This window comes from Tasmannia lanceolata, unplaced genomic scaffold (assembly GCF_043159265.1).
Source record: "Tasmannia lanceolata isolate RefF3 unplaced genomic scaffold, GAP_Taslan_0.1 ptg000005l, whole genome shotgun sequence".
Lineage (NCBI taxonomy): Eukaryota > Viridiplantae > Streptophyta > Magnoliopsida > Canellales > Winteraceae > Tasmannia > Tasmannia lanceolata.
The window spans coordinates 20,147,711-20,164,891 of record NW_027518682.1 but is presented as its reverse complement, the minus strand read 5'-3'; the positions used below and the strand labels follow the sequence as shown (position 1 = coordinate 20,164,891).

Genomic DNA, 17,181 nt, shown 5'->3' with positions numbered 1-17,181 from the left:
TGAATTGTGGCAGACTTAACGCTTTTCGACGTCAAATTACGTTATCAGTGGGCCGAATCATCCTACAGGGGGTGCGAATATATCTCACCCAAAACTTGTAGGTATCTCTGGAACTAACTAAAAAGACTATAATGCCCCCTTAAATCAGTCACTTGCTGAAGCCTAAAGCCGTCTAATTAATTTAGGCTACTAATATTCGCACTACCAGGTTTTGATAATTACACTAACTCATCCTGTCTTCTCGTTTTCAATATTCCCAAACTACCCCCTTCATATTATCTTTCCGCCAGTGCCGATGCCGATGCTGCTTCTCATTCTTCAACCATTTTTGGGAGCGGTTATTTCGTTTTTCGCTCCATCAATCGAGTTCTGTATCTATTATTACTTCTGCAGATCGATTCTGATTTTTAGGTCTGATTTTTTGGAGTGCATTTTTATCGCTTCAGAGAATACATCGTGATCTCATCACGTTTTTTGCCACTCTGCGACAGAAAACCCTACGAAGAAGACGATCGCTCAACCCAGGTAAGTTATTACCATCTTATTCTTTTTCATTTCTTTCTATTCTGCATTTTTCCCTCAACACCTCTGTTTTTATTTTCCCTGCATTAGATTTGTTGATCGTCCAACATGTTTTCCCTGCTTTGCATTTAGGGCATGTATAAGTATGTTTCTTTCTAACAAACATTGGTGATTGAAATAAAGAAAATTTGGAAGCTAATTTTACTTGCATTTTGCAAATTCTTTATGAAAAGTAAAGAGAGAGAGAGAGAGAAAAGAAGAAGAAGAAGCAGATCATCCTTTATGATAATCCTGAATTTGATTGAAACTTTATTTGTATTTGTGGCATAGGTCTTAATTGTAACTTATGATATGTTGCAATGCTTCTTACTCAACACATAAACATTCTTGTCTGATGGAACGCAAAGACATTTGTAGTGGTGTATTGTTTTAACAACTTAGATTTACACGAGATCAAGTTTTAATATGTTTTTCTTGTTCAAACATATTGATTTTGATTACCATTCAATAAAATAAAATAAACATATTGATTTTGATTAGCCTGTGCTGTGGGCTTTTATGGATTACTAATTCTTTCTATTGCTTTCTCTGGTTATCAAATTTCTAAGAAAGATTGAAAAATTGCTTTTTCCTATGTTTCTTTATATAGGTGCAACTTGAGTCGGGTCGGGTTGAGCTTTTGCTAAAAAATGAACTGGAATCAACCCGAACACAACCCGATTTTAAGGTAAAAGCTCAACCTGAATTCCTAAAAATCAACCTGAGTTGCACCCCAATTTCAAACCAGACTGGAATGATTTTCTTTATATATTATCATTGGAAGACTGTTTCAAGCAAAAGGGAGCACTAATCCTGTGTTCAGTTTCAATATACACAGAAGAATGAACTTCACTTGTAATGTACAATAGATTAACCCCAAGCTTACTCAATGCTTCGACTGCCGTGTTCAATTATCATTTCTGGACATTTTATAAGGCATGTGTCATGAGCACCCCATTATGTTTGCCAACTGAATTTTCTTGCATACCTTGTTTTTGCTGAAGTAGCAGCTTAGGAAGATCTCCCTTTTCTATTCAATTAATAGAGCAATCAATTGAGCACAACGAGTTTTAGGAGAAGTGTCTACTCTTGCCTTCAGTGGCATTATTCTCATTTACATGATGCATGTTTTTGTAAGATAGGAGTCCAAGCTCCTTAAAGATGATATGAATTTTTGATACTATTTATAACATTTGGTATTCGTACAAGCATCTGTTCTTATAGAATTAAATTATGTTTGGCATATATATCCCACAAAATTAGTACTCTAGAATTAAATATTTTCGATGACAGGAGAACGTGATTCGGTTTCAAAGACAGAGAAAGTGATACTTGGAAATAAGGTAAAGAATGTGATTTTGATTCTGGAAGCACTCTAAAGAATAGGAATTGATTCTGACATTCAGAACGAGAATAATGAGAATGGTTAAAGAACGCAGCCATGAATCCATGTCGAACGATTCCGCCTCCGATGATTCTCGGCGTGTCCTCTTTTTCGCGCTCACATCCAGACTCGTCACCGTTGCCCTAATCTTGTTCTGGAGATCTCTTGCCAGCCCTTATGACACCTCCGCCTCCTTAAACCCCAGCTGCCTCTCCTCCAATTCTGACGATTTCTCCCGATCTGATTCCGTCCTCTTTCCTCGCATCGGAGCGGCGATAGAAGACAGCATTGTTTGGGACGGCGTTTATTTCGTAAGGATTGCTCAGTGTGGATACGAATATGAGCAGACTTATGCCTTCTTGCCTCTTCTCCCGATATGCATTCGTCTATTATCTCGAACCAGTGAGCAATGAATTCTGTATTTTTAGATTCCAACCAACTGTTTGTTCTTTTGCTCAAATGAGAATGTCGTTGAAAATTCTGTTATTTAATGGTTGTTTTTGTTTCACAGTTTTTGCTTCGTTGGTTCCTATTCTTGGTTACAGAGCGGTTTTGGGATTATCAGCTTATGTACTCAATAATGTTGCGTTTTTAGCTGCGGCAGTTTATTTTTACAGGTGTGTTCATTTCTCTGTTTTGCTCTTTCCTCTTTTTGCATTGCACATATTATGTTTTTCTCGTAATTTTTAGGGGAAATGAAGGGTTTCTCCTACAAATTGGCAATAAAATGATCTTTTCTTGCAAAATGATAGTGAGTTTACGTTGTTTATTGAATGATGAAAGTAATTAGTTTGGGTTTTGGAGATATAGAGAATGGGAAATTTTGTTCTAGTTTGGGACAAAGGCTTAGTTGAGTTGAGTATATCTAATTTTTGATCTCATGGAGATAGGGTAGAATGTCACTAAGCTGACAGAAGTAAGAGCAAGAGTAACACGATACAGCTAAAGTAGTTAGCAATTGTGTTGTGCTATTAACTTTGTCAAAACATTCCACTTCCAAGTCTTGCGAGATATGCATAGACCCCCTAAGTTTTCATTTTACTAATCTAGTGACTAGGTTAGAGGATGTGAGAGTTTATATATTCCTAGGCAAAGAATAAATAGTATAGTTCGGTTATGGATTAGTCAAGGGAATTTCTCTATCGAACAATTTTTCTCACTTCAGTTAAGACTAGCCCATCAACGTTGGCAGAGGTATGTGGTGTAGGCTTCTTGCTAGATGCATCCAAAATAGAAATCTAGCACATCATCATTTTCAATATGCAAATATAAAGTTGGTGTGTATGTATATTATGTGTAGAAGAGCAAAAGAGTACAGTAACCATCTTTTCGTTCATTCTGAACAGCTCCAAGATTATGATATTCTTTCCTTAATCTCATAAGGATGTATAAGGGTCTACATAGAATGGATTGAGGGTTGATTGGAGGTTGCGTAGCTTTCAGTAATTTGTCATTCATAGATGCAAATCCATTTGTTTTTAGTTTATACATGATAGTTTGAATGTGGATTATGCTCTTCAACTTGTGCACTGTGTCTGCATCCACTTCTTCCCAATTTTTGATTTTTTTAAATTTTTTTTTTTTTTTTTGAGTGGTAAATTTTTAAAGAACTTATTTCTTTCCTTTCTGCTAACAGGTTGTCAAATCTTATTTTAAAGGACTCTGGTGCTGCTTTTCGAGCATCCATTTTGTTTTGCTTCAATCCAGCTTCTATATTCTATTCATCAGTGTAATCTCCTTATTCCCTTCAATTTAAACTTGGAGTCTATTTTCTGGATCTTATAAAAAATTCTAACATGTCCTCATGACGTTGCAGATATTCAGAGAGTCTATATGCGCTATTTTCTTTTGGAGGAATGTACCATGTTCTTGCGGGTTCTAATACTACAGCCGTGCTCCTGTTTGCTTTGTCTGGTTCTGCAAGGTCAAATGGCGTAGTTAATGCTGGCTATTTCTGTTTTCAGGCAATGCATCAGGCTTACGATGCCGTCTTCCGAAAAAATTATGCCTCAGTAAGTCTTTATTTGTTTATTTTCACGAGTGTCTTGAGGAATCAGGATAGGTTTTGTTTCTTTAAGCCTGTTATCCGTGGACACGGATTTGTGTGTCAATTGTTGACATGGATACAAGTTGTCCGACACAGCAACTCCTAAAATCCAAAAACAGGAACATGCCCAGGCATGTATATACATACAAAGTTAATGGTTACTAATCTTAATTTGCGACAAGATAAATGTGATATTCTTTTAACAAACTAGTAAATCTTAGGGTTGAGCAACTATAAGTATAAAACAAGTGCGAGATAATCGAACTCCAGTGCATTCATCAATCTAGTCGAGTTCTTTTCAATCTCCAATGTACAGTGAGAAAGTTAGGTCAATAGGATACAATGAATATAATATTAGAAGAAGAGTTTCTTTAGGGTTTTAGGCCACAAATATTAGTTAAAGAAGAGTTAATAATAACAGAATTTTTTTTTAATGGTAATAATAAAAGAATAAGTAAGCACAATATTCAATAATAGAACAGTATTTCACACTTTATACAGTACAAAAGCGTGTCAACATGCTCACATTAAGTCTGACACTTGTATCGGTACGTTTACATGTGTCAAAAAGAGTGTCGATACGTGTTGACACGTGTGTCAATGTGGACATGCGTGCCAGGAGTAAATTCACAGTGTCAGCTAAAACATAGCTTTAAGCCCATGGGTAATGGAAAAGTATGTGGTATCACAAAGGCAATATCATGTCGTCTATCCTAGGAATCTTGTTTCTTTCTCTTGCTATGACTTGAACTTTGTGATGTCGCTTCAGTATTCATTTGGAGGTTGTTAAAAAGGAATTTCTGTTGGGCACGTGCATAACTGCTTAACCAAGCATGACACAAACCTAAAAGAGACACACAAGCACATAATAGTTTCTTTGAAGTTTGAAGTTCAGTAATTACTTCGTAGGAGATTTTATTCAACAGTACTTATTAGTTGCATCTAGAGGTGCAACTCAGGCCGATTTTTGGGAATTCGGGTTGAGCTGGCCGGGTTCTTGTTGATCCTAATTCATATTTTAGCAAAAGCTCAAGCCGGCCCAAGTTGCACCCCTCCCCTTGTTTCTTATATGCAAAGTACGCCCTTAAGCTTCTAGCACTAGCGATGCAATTTAATTGGCATAGCTAGGGCAACATGGAAAGTATATTTAATCTTCAAATACTCTCTCCGCATCGCACACTTGTGGTTATCTGCAAATGCTTCCATCTGAGTTGTACATGCTCCCAGGCTTATGGTGAGTGAATGCATTAAGTTGCTTTCATCCCAATTACCTTGCCTACAAAAGTTGTTTGCTGTTTGAGTCTCATTCTGAGAGTCCTTCAAGAACCGTTCTAGTAACCATGGTTAGTTTACTTCTTTTTGTCTGAAAGTTGTCCATGAAAAAATAACTGCATCTTTTCCAAGCAGAATTTCTTCTGGATGGATCCCTTGAGTTTTTCCGGTTGCTAACGTGAGTAAACCAAGTTTCATAAAGTGAATCCTTTATTCCCTTTAAACATCTTCAGTCTTGACAGGCCAAGGTGTCATCAACACCATTCATAAGGTTAGCGGAACTCGGGCATTCCAATCCCTCTAAAAGTAAGTCCACCTGCATAAATCTCCCAAATCTCCCAGCCCATCCCAGTATCCTTGGGTACTTGATGCCCTGATAAAAACAGGAGAACCTGCAAAGAAAAAATATGTTGTTGCTTCTTCAAATTCCATAGATTCCCTCAATGTTAATGCTTCTTCAAATTCCATAGCATTCCCTCAATGTTGTTGCTTCTTCAAATTCCATAGCATTCCCTTAATGTCAGAGTTTTCATATATTTTTTTTGAAAGGTATCAGAATATCAGAATTTTCATGCTTACTCCTTATTGGCCTCATAGTCTCATAGTAGATGATTTTCATAAGTTGGAAAGCTTATTTTCTCTTCTTTTTATTATTTTTTAAATATTGGTGATGTTTTAATTGCCTTAGGGACCTAATATTGATTTGGCAATTCAGTTGTAGGGAAATAATTATGGTCCTATTATTAAAATCAGATGTCATTTATAGGAGCTGCTCACAATAATATATCTTCAATTCTTAATATTTGAACAAACCAAGGGTGCAAATTATGAAACATATACATGACAATGCAATTTATGGAATTAGCATTCGCTGCTAAATTGTGATAATTAATTACATTCATCTATATTGAAGTAGGCAGTACAGGTATCTATTGTGGCAGTTGTGCGGTCTCTTTTTATCACTGCCCCATTCATCACCTTTCAAGCTTATGGATATTTAAATCTTTGTCTTGGAAGTTTATCAGATGAGTTGAGTCCTTGGTGCAAAACAAGAGTGCCATTATTGTATGATTACCTTCAAAATCATTACTGGTATGTTCATTTCATTTAACGGTGAATCACTGGGCCTTCTTTCTTTTACTACATTAGATTAGAAACTAAAGATACGTAATTAGCCAAGAAGTCTTAATGGTGTCTTAGTCTGCTGCTGCTCTGCATATTAGGGTTTATTTTGTAACTATTGCTGATTCTTCAATTTAGTGGTCATTGTACCAGCACTTTGCCTTTTAAAAGACATGGTCTGGGCATAGGTTTTACTCAATTTATTTCCAAGTTTTGCCTAATGTACTTTCAAACCATTTGCTCATTTTCAACTAACCTATTGTAAGCCTGTATTACAACTGTTAACTTACCAACTTCTCCAAAAGCTTAAGCTGTTGGAGAAAGGTGTTTTTTATCTTTTATACTTTAACACTCCCACGCACGTGTGGCCCACTTGGCAAACACGTGGCACATGTGGTCCCACTTTGGGCCAACCCTCGCATGTGGATTTTTGCTATCCGGGAGGTTTGAACTCGAGACCTTTGGCTCTGATACCATGTTAACTTACCAACTTCTCCAAAAGCTTAAGCTGTTGGAGAGAGGCATTATTTATCTTTTATACTTTAACAACAACAATTGCCAATTAGGGAACATTTTAGATAATATGGAACTGTAGAGTGTAGAGCTGGTTTGTCACTTGTATATATGAAGGTCCACCCATAAAAGCTTTTCTATCCCTTGGGAAAAATCTGAAATTGCTTGTGAGCCATTCAGTTTTTCCAGAATAAATAACCCTTTTTGGTGATTAATGGAGTAATTTAATATTCCTTAGCTCACTAGTCACTACTGGTTTTTTTTGTTTTTCCTCGATCGTAGTCTGTATCTCTGGTTCCAAAAAAAAAAGTAACAGCAGAGCAAGGCACTATTTTATGCTTTCCTCGTGTTCCAATGTTAAGTGCATTGTTTGGTCATTCTAATAAATATAAGGAGGTTTTGATGGTATTTCCTAACTATAGCTGGTGTCCTCTTTTATTTCAGGGGAGTAGGTTTCTTGAGATATTTCCAGCTGAAGCAGTTGCCCAACTTTCTTCTTGCATCTCCAATATTGTTCCTTGCAGTTTACTCGATTGGTCAATATGCAAAGTTACGGCCTGGACTTCTTTTCTCTTTGGGTTTCCGAGCTTCTCACAAAGAGAAAAATGTTGGTGCTCTACTCTATTTTGTTGGGACAGATCAAAGATTAAAGGATGCTCGGATTTCGAAGAAGAGTTCCTCTATTAAATCCCAGAGAGGTATCTGTGGTTTGTGTGGTACACTTGGCTGCACTGAATTTAGGTTTGCATAAAATAGTTTACTATTCTTTGCATCAAAGCTAATGAATGATTTAGTAGTCTTTCTTTAATGGAAAGCTAAAAATAATCCCGATGCTTTTTAATAGCTCTAATGTACAAAACATGATCACTACAAGAGCAATCAAAAAAATAGAAGTGCTGAAATAGGCAAGAGGTAAGCTTAAACATTTGAGAAATGACATGAGCACTTCTTTCGAAATTGACATAACTGCACCTTTTGGGGAGGTAGCAGAAATTTGGATTGAAAGGAGCATATGTAGCTTTTATTTTTATTATTCTCAACTAAATTAACTGTTTTTTGGTAGGTAAGCTGAGATTGATCCTTTGGCCTCAAGGTTGAAGAGCAAAGCCTTAACCAATTGAGCTAAAGGCTCAACCCCAATTAAAATAACTGCTATTTGTACTTAGCTTATTTAAACACTCATTTGAATAGTTGATGCAGGATCTCACAAAGAAAAGCTCTGATACCAAATTTGATGTAGGACCTGGAAGGGAAATAGAAGAAAGAGGAGAAAGAAGAAGAAGAAGTAGAAGAAGAATATGAGAAAAAGTGAAGAATTAGAAGTAGAAGAGAAGAAGTAGGGGAGAAGTAGAAGAGAAAGAAGGAGAAGACGAAATTAGGGGAGAAGAAGAGAAGAACCGGGAAGAGAGGAGAAGAAGAAATCTCTAGAGGGGAGAAATATCAGTCTTTATTCAATAATCATCAAAAGTTTTTTTAATTCCTAATACAATGAGGCCTATATATAGGCAATGGGATGGAAATAAAATTCCATGGAAAATAAAAGTCCTAACAACTAAAAACATGGAAATAAATATCCTAGAATCTAAATAACATGAAAATAAATTCCCAAACTAAATAACATGGAAATATAAATCCTAATGGGCAAATATGCCACTTGTTGGCCTCTTATGTGCATCAATAGTTAAATTAATTTCACCTGAAACTGAAGGGTATATTTTGTCAATTGTAGATATTGAAAATATCTTTTACTTTTGACTTTAACATTCCTCAAATACCCAAATATACAATGGCAATAATGCGCTCTTTTTCACCAAAATAGCAAACAAGGTTGTTGTGCTCCAATTTTATTTTTCAAACTTCGATACCTGCAATATATTTTGTGCCATCTTGTGTGATCATGCTAGTAAATTCATATCAATTTGTAATGCTATGCCTTGTTTTGGTCATCAAAGAGTGACATTATCTGGTTGTCCTGATGATAAATCTGGTATCTATCATTTCTATGAAACACGGACAATTCTTTAATCGCCTTTCTTCATTCCTTTTTTATTTGATGAATGGGTAGCATCCTCGAGTCTGATGTTGCATTTGGAACAGATGATCTCAAACTTAGACAAAGGAAACAAGTGGCTAAAGAAGATAATTTGGATTCCTTAGAAGATCCTCTTTCATCAGATCTATCACAGCGGGGATATTCTTCAATTTTTGTTCTTCCTTTTGTTCTACACCTGGTATTCATGTCTGCCGTGGCATTTTTGTTCATGCATGTACAGGTCAGATTTCTGCACTTGCATTCCCTGCCCTTTCCTCTATTAATGAGAAAATTTCCCTACATTCTTTATTTCTGATAATGGCCAGAAACTTTTACCTGTTCATAGGAAAAATATGCACATCCATTGTATAAGAACCCAAAACTGTGTGTGTGTATTTATATATATGCCTAAAGCACTTAGACCATAATCATTGTTCTAGGACCAATTTCAGCTCGTAGAGATCAACCTAAAGTAAAATAGAAAGTGCCATGCATGTTACCTTGTTAAGTTTAAATTTAATTAAGGACTCATTTCCCTATTACGATTAGTTAAAGCTACTGATATTAGCACTACCATGTTTTGATAATTTCACTAGCACACCTTTTCTTTTCTTTTTTAATTGGATTCTGAGAGCTTTTTGGGAATTGTAACAACCTTGGTTAAATAGGACTTTGAAGCTGAGCTAGTACAATTATCAAAACATGGTAGTGCCAATATCAGTAGCCTTAGTTAATCCCAGCCTGGAGATACGAATTTATAGAACTTGAAAGCTTTCCAAATAGAACGCAGGGCTTTCCCATAAATTAAAATAAAAACCATCATAAACCACAGTGAGATAGCTTGCCTATTTTAGTGAGGAACGAAGTTTTGTAAGGCCAACTATTGATGTTGGCATATGGTGTTTCAACTCATTAAGGCCTACCTTGGGGTCTTGATGGACTCTTTTCTGCTCAATCATCTTTAATTATGGGTCTGTTCAACTTTGCTTGTATCAGAACTTTTGTGGATATTATCCTAGTGACTAATTATAAAATGTCGGTGTATATGTCACCCACTTAAACGTAACCAATTATTGGAGAAAGGTTTTGAATACTCGTTGCTTCGAAACTCTAAAACCCATGCAACATTTTCTTTGGTACATCAAAAAATTGGGTCCACAATTGATCTTGGTGGTTGTTTTTGTGCTACTTGGTCCGACATCCTGCTTTGTTGTGTTACTCGGGATTTGGTTCCCTTTTAAAGTTACCTTCCACAAGAAAAATAGAATTAAAAGAATAAAGAAAAAGAAAAAAGAGCAAGTCCAGGACATAGCTTGTCCTTTATATTTCCGATGATTGGATTACATGTGATGAGGGCACAACATTGGTTTGTTATTCATAATCCAGAACATTGTATATTTCATTCTGTGGAGCTGACTAATTTTCTGGCAGGTAGCGACTCGCTTCTTGTCCGCCAGTCCTCCCCTTTATTGGTGTGTCTCATATTCAATGGTGTCTCCCGGTAAGGGTTGGAGATGGGGTTACTTGATATGGACATACTTTGTAGCTTATATTCTTCTTGGCAGTTTGTTGTTCTCAAACTTCTATCCCTTTACCTGAGATGCTGCACCGTCATTACTTCTGAAACTCCTCAAGCTACTTTTGACTCACTCAATTATATTAATATGAAGAAGGGGCACACAGTATGAGGTGGTTAAGATCACCATTTCAGTGAAACCTGTGGAACATGGCTCATCTGGAGTGCGGCGACTGATTTCGATCCCCATAAACTTCTCGTGGACAATGGAGATTGATGTAGACCAGCATTACATAAAGAGGCCTAACTGGTGCATACTAACTTGAACTCAACTGCAAAAGCTATGAGAATGAAGCAAATGAAGTGGAAAGCTTTGGATGGAAGGCGATTCCTTTCTGGCAATCAGCTTCTCTGTTGCCAATAGATCCTAGGAACTCCAAATGCTCATTAAAGACTGTTGCTTCCTGATAGAAGAAATCCCACAATGGAAGGCTGATTACAAAAAATTGGAAGCCAATGGAGTTTCTGAATGTCTTGTTAAGTGCTTCTAAACTAAACAAATATTCTGTCTGTAATAGGATTTCACATCATCCGTTAAACTTATATTTTATTCTATACAATACAACATGGATACTTTGAGAACAGAATCTTTATTCTATACTACAATGGGAAAACATGGACATGCACTTCCACTGTCATAACAGCATTTATATTCTTATACCATTCTATTAATTAATATTTCTATACCTACCTACCTATCTTTTTTTTTCTAATTGTAAATACCTACCTATCTATCTAAATGTAAATCTGTAGGTAGCTATTAAATACTTTAAATCAATCTAATCTACACTAATTTATACATACATAATTTGAAAACTGAGGTTGCTTGTGCACACCTCTTGTTATCACATATCTAGCTCTGTTTCTATTTTTGGTAGCTATTCCAATTTCGTCTTTCTCATACTTTTAATGCATAACATTTATTGATAGGGAGATAAATTAGCCCCTTTTTTAACTGTTTCTGCTTTCTCTTACTCCTTCCCCTGACTGAAAAAGGTAAATAGGTATTCAAAAGATATGGTTTGATTGCTCTGTGGGATCCTATGGATTCTAGGAGTTCCTAACTCTTCGCTGCCTCACTGATTCGCCATCACTTTGTCTTCCTCCGCCAGGCACCACCATGTTGGTTCTAAGATGGTCGGATTTCGAATGGATCATGACCTAGGCACCGAAAGTAGGATCCCAAGAATTCTTGATTAAGATCCGACCAAAATAGTATTGAAATGAATTGGACCCAGACATGGTTGGATTGGATCAGATCCTTATAGGGTTCACTGACATCTCTACCCACAGACTTTAGACTCTCTCTCTCTCTCTCTCTCTCTCTCTCTCTCTCTCTCTCTCTCTCAAAATAACAGATACATAAGTAGAAAACCCCTAGTGAGAAGAGTCTCTCTCAAAATAACAGATACATATGTAGAAAACCCCTAGTTCGAAGACTTACCTCTTCTCTAGTGTCTATCCTGACCACATTGCAACCACCATCACAACCTTCTCTGCCACAAGGCGGCATGGCAGCAGAACAAACAGGGTCTGCTTGCTTTTGGCATTGGTGGATAGGTGGGAGCTGTTTCGGGCACTTGCACGTGGAACTTTTGTGCTCTGGAAATACCATGAAGCAGCTAAAGTAACACAATAGAATTCACTGGTGACTCTCATGAGAAAGCAAATGGATCTAATAGTGTCTGAATTCTCCATACTTCCATTCCATTTCTCTCGAACAACCTCAAATTACTCAAGACACTCTCATCAATCCATTACCATATGCAGACCTGTGTATAGAAACATAACAAAGCAGAGAACCAGAAACTGTGGTGTATTTCGTAGTGAATTACATAAACGAAAGCTAGCCATAACGAAATGCAGATTCCATGAAGCAGAAATCTGTGCAGGAGAACATTAATTTGTTTCCTCTTTGGAGCAAATGTAGCACTCGAATGGCGATCCTCAACACTTAGATTGTAGGTGAGTGTTGGGAATGTTGCCTTGTTTCCCACAGTTTTAGTGGGAGCCAAAATAGGAAAGTAAGTTCATTTAGGTTTTTGGAAACCTGAATATAGAGTCTCCCAAAATCACACGAATGGTGTGGGTTACGGCAAGAGGTGGAGGCTTGGGCATGTCAGGTCAGAGTGAGAGAGAAAGAGAGAGTTTTTCCTCCGGGGTTCTCTCTTGGGTTTTTTCTCTCGTGTTTTCTCTTGGGTTATCTCTTGTGTATGGTCTTGGCTAAGAGGGCAAGGAAAGGGTTGCGGGTTTGTGGGTTTGGGTTTAATCCATTGTGACGCTTGTATTTTGTGTTTCTCACAGTGGAAGACCGTGCTCTTGCCCGTGGATGTAGGCATCTTGGCCGAACCATGTAAAATCTTGGTGTTCTTATGCTTTATTTATTTTCCACTTTTTCCGTTTACATTGTGCACGATATCGTATTTGCCTGACGGATTTTCTCAACGGTAATATATCGATACAAATACTTTCTAAGATATGGAAGATTGCTCTATGGCATCAGTCATGCAAATATGATTTCATTCCTCTGAGTTAATAGAGGGTTATTGCCAGATTAGCAGACAGTGTTTAACGGCTGTAAATTTTCCAAATGCAAGCTGTTTGACATTCCTCTCAAATGAAGAGAAAAAGAAAGCAAAGGAAGAGGAGTCCTATATTTTTTTTTCCTTTCCAAACTGTGGTGTAATTCTTACAGATAATTCTCGTGTGACCAGACTTGCATAGGGCCCACTGCCTAAGGCAAAGACTACGAAAGCGATGGGAAGTCAAACAGATGGTAGATTTCAAAAATTAGGCACTTTGGATAATTTTTGGTAGAGTTTCAACTATCTTTGAATTTTCAAATTTATGGCTTTTTGTGGTCGTGAATTACCTATCTAGCAATCACATTGGGTCGAGGTCACAAATGCCATTATATTTGAATATTGAATATTAAAATATTTTGAAGGAATGTGAAATTTGAATGTTGTGTAATCAAACATCAACTAAAATTTACCCTTTTAATAACATTGGTGGCTTAGATTTGAAAGCCCTTCTCTTTTTATTTAAGGTTAAAAGCTATATAGTCTATTGATTATTACAGAAAATACAATTTATAGATCAAAAGTGATATTATAAACACCATGTATGTATATGGACCATCCAATAAAACCCTCCACCAACACTGACCATTAGATTACCCCAATTCAGCTTAATCTTAAGCAACACTGCCATTGATACCATTTTTATAGAGACTTCACCTGGCCTCTGATGCCTTGCTGAAACTCACCATGAACCAATGCACTATCACACTGTAAACTACAAGCTGGCATGTTAGGCCCCCTCTCATTTTCATCTAGTAAGAGGAGTAGTGAATCAATCAGTCTTTAAAGGGTAAAATATGCTCTTCAATCTGTCTCTTCGGAGACATCCGATAAAATTGGAACGATACCGAGAAGATTAGCATGGCCCCTGCACAAGGACGGCATGCACAAGTCGAGAAATGGTCCAAATTTTCAAGTAATTTTCAAAAAAAAAAGAAGCTCTTCAATGGAGTATACTTCCTCATTTCTGCTGATAGCTCTTCTTGAAAACCTACAGAGGAAGAAAAAAAAACTCCTTCATTTGGAATAAATTGTATAGAACTAGTATTCCAATTATTGGCATTGTTGTTCAGTGCTCTTCTTGGTTGAAACAGTTGCAGACTCATGCAAATCAGGGAGGGTCGACTTTAAAAATTCTCCAGATAAATAGACGAGTTGCCTGAGTTGATTTGGTTTTCCCTTGGCTGAGTTCTTGTCAAATTCAGAGTTTTGCCCTACTAAGTCAATCAAAGATGTTATGACTTGACCGCCTCAGTCCTTGATTCGCCCGTTAACTCATTTTTACCTTGTCCGAGTTATCATCCAAGTCTCTGTTTTTAAACATTGGGTGCTTTTTGTTCCTTGCAAATATGCAAGCAAAACACACATAACTCACAAAATGCTATAATGGTTCTTAATTTGCACTTCCCTCCATCTTCCCTTCCATCGTGAAATCAAAATTTTAGAGGATGAAGTAGCCAATTTTATCTAACTACGGTTGATGTAGACTCTTTTATCACCAAAAATCCATACAAGAACACTCCCCATCCTTAAAATGATGAAATCTATTCCTATCTCTCACAATAATCTCCCTATTGAAAACTTTGGATACCATCTTTGTACCATCATGACAGTCTCTACAAATCCTTAGATTCTTAACAATCCTTATAGGCACCCCTTCACCCAAACTAATAAACCCAAAAGCAATTGCCAGCTTCTCACTATGCCTACATAGAGCATCCTCTTTCTCTTCTTCCTCAATATCAAAAAGCACTTGGTTTGTGTTAGCCACATACCCTGCTAGCCTTAACTTCCTGGATATCTCTCCCAACTTCAACTCAATCTCCCCATATCTTGGGTGTGATTTGTCTCCCACAAAGAACTCGTGAACTTCACCACCAACCTCTATGACACTGCAACCAGGCTCTTTCCTCACTCCACCAACTTTCATCAGTTTCCTCACATTGCTAACCCCATCCCAATTCCTAGAATCAGCATAAATATTAGACAACAAGACATAAGCCCCGTCATTTGTCACCTCTAGCTCTACAATCTTGCCCAATGCAAATTCACCCAACTCGATATTTTTATGAATCCTGCAGGCATTGAGCAACGCTCCCCAAGCACCCACATGGGGCTTAATGGGCATGTCATTTATGAAATTAATAGCATCATCTAACCGCCCAGCTCGCCCGTACAAGTCGACCATGCATCCATAATGCTCGGGCCACGGTTTGAGGTTGTACACCCTTGTCATCGAGTTGAAGTGCTCGCGGCCTTTCTCGACCAGTCCAGCAACACTACAGCCGCGTAAAACCGAAACGAAAGTAACTTCATTAGGTAGAATTCCCTCTTGTTTCATGAGGGAGAAAAGATCAAGACACCTCTCACCAGCTCCATTCATGGCTAAACCACCCATCAAACTACTCCAAGTATAAACATTCTTCTCTCTCATCCTCAAGAAGACCTCCATAGCTCTAGTCATGTTCCCACACTTAGAGTACATATCTATAAGTGCAGTCCCTAATGTCACAGTCAGTGGGAGCTTGTTCTTCTCTATGTAGACATGAACCCATCTTCCTTGATCCAGAGCGCCTAAGTGCGCACAAGCCGACACAACCGAAACCATTGTCACCTCATTAACCTTCGTCCCCTCGAATTGCATCAAATTGAACAAATTCAAGGCTTCCCTTGATTGCCCACATTGCGAATAGCCCGCAATCATAGCATTCCAAGCAATAGGGTCTCTATGAGGCATTTCATCGAATAGTTTCCGTGCAAATTCAATGTGACCTGATCCAGCACAAGCACTAACCATGGCTGTCTGGGTTACCAAATCCGGACACCGGATTTCCAAAAAGAGGCTGCGGGAAGAATGAAAGGAACCCAATTCACTGTACAAATGAATTAAGCCGCTTTGGACGTGGGGATCGGAATCGAAGCCACGTTTTAGAGTGGTGCCATGGACGGCGGGGCCAGAGTCAAGTGAGGAGAGGTGGGCACACGTGCGAATAAGGAAGGTGAAGGTGTAATTATCAGGGGAGAGATTTGATCTGAGAATTTGGTTGTAGAATTGGAAGCCTAGGTGGGGAGTTGGGGTCTTGGAGTAAGCTCTGATCATGGTGTTCAAAGTGAAAAGATTTGGATTTTGGGATTGGTTGAGGATTTGGGTGGAATAGGTGATGTTGTGGGGGTGTGAGAGAGCTATAGAAGCGATAAATTTGCCGAGGAAGAGAGGGTGGTTGAGAAGGCCATTGACGAGCACTTGGGTGTGAATTTGCTTGATTTCTTTGAGGGTGTGGTATGACTCCACAAGGGTAATTGTGGGGTGATTTGCTATGCATCTTAAAGAAGAGCTCATGGCTTGGTACACATCTTAAAAAGAAGATATCATGATTTAAATAGGCGTTCTGTATTTGTTTTGCGGGGGGGTGGATACGGATGGAGTTGGGGGAGTACTCAAAATTTTAACAGAACCAGCAAGGAGGAGAGCGATAGATAGGAAGATCGTTGGGCGACTTTCTTCGGAAATTGAATTAAATGATAAATTCGCACCCCCTGTAGAATAATTCGCACCCCTGATAACGTGATTTATAGATTTGGCGTCAAAGGCAGTTTGGATATGCGGGTTGAGAAAACAGGTTTTTAGTTTGAAATCAGTATAAAAGAGGATTCATGATCAGGCTGTTGTGTGCTGTCCTAGCAGTGTTTCTTGGATTTTAAGTAAGAAAATCAGGTTTTAAAAATCTCTTATGCAACCTGAGATTTCTAAAACCAGGAGAATGAGAGGATCTTCTACTCTCTTGCTGATGGAAAGAAGGGAGAGAAGTCAAAATGAGTAAAAAACTACTGTTGTTCCTTTTCTTCTCTTGTCTCTAACCCTCTTTTACACTATTTTCAAACTACAGTCTGCCACTCTGCCACATTTCATGTTATAAGGGGTCCAAATTATACTATACTACACAGGGTGCGAATTCTTAATCTCCCTTAATAAAGTGGGTAATTTGTTGGGCACTTACAAATTCACCCCCTCTGAGGATGATTTCACCCAATTTTGGCATTTTATACCACACGGTAAAATTCTCCCTCGCTCCCCGTACGACCATCACAGAC

At 37.8% G+C, this 17,181-nt stretch overlaps 2 protein-coding genes and 1 non-coding gene across 3 annotated transcripts; 2 read left to right on the top strand and 1 right to left on the bottom strand.

The window, feature by feature from the left end:
- Positions 1 to 296: 296 nt before the first annotated feature.
- LOC143877880 (uncharacterized) lies at positions 297 to 11,133 on the top strand. Its single transcript, XM_077380182.1, has 9 exons — positions 297 to 525; positions 1,855 to 2,347; positions 2,457 to 2,562; positions 3,582 to 3,674; positions 3,762 to 3,957; positions 6,181 to 6,356; positions 7,344 to 7,597; positions 8,997 to 9,172; positions 10,363 to 11,133. The coding sequence occupies exons 2-9, from the start codon at positions 1,978 to 1,980 to the stop codon at positions 10,528 to 10,530; spliced, it is 1,539 nt and encodes a 512-aa protein (XP_077236297.1). The 5' UTR covers positions 297 to 525; positions 1,855 to 1,977; the 3' UTR covers positions 10,531 to 11,133.
- A 2,509-nt stretch (positions 11,134 to 13,642) lies between these two features.
- On the bottom strand, positions 13,643 to 16,950 carry LOC143876816 (putative pentatricopeptide repeat-containing protein At5g40405). The gene has a single exon (XM_077378510.1). The coding sequence runs from the start codon at positions 16,427 to 16,429 to the stop codon at positions 14,585 to 14,587; it is 1,845 nt and encodes a 614-aa protein (XP_077234625.1). The 5' UTR covers positions 16,430 to 16,950; the 3' UTR covers positions 13,643 to 14,584.
- Positions 13,901 to 14,003, top strand: LOC143878028 (U6 spliceosomal RNA). The gene has a single exon (XR_013250858.1). It is a non-coding gene; the product is annotated as a U6 spliceosomal RNA (small nuclear RNA).
- Positions 16,951 to 17,181: the final 231 nt, after the last annotated feature.

Coding starts and splice junctions, on each gene's coding strand:
- LOC143877880 (XM_077380182.1), top strand. CDS start 1,978: ATGAGAATGGTTAAAGAACGCAGCCATGAATCCATGTCGAACGATTCC. Junction 2,348..2,456: donor TCGTCTATTATCTCGAACCA/GTGAGCAATGAA, acceptor TTTGTTTCACAG/TTTTTGCTTCGTTGGTTCCT. Junction 2,563..3,581: donor GCGGCAGTTTATTTTTACAG/GTGTGTTCATTT, acceptor TTCTGCTAACAG/GTTGTCAAATCTTATTTTAA.
- LOC143876816 (XM_077378510.1), bottom strand. CDS start 16,429: ATGAGCTCTTCTTTAAGATGCATAGCAAATCACCCCACAATTACCCTT.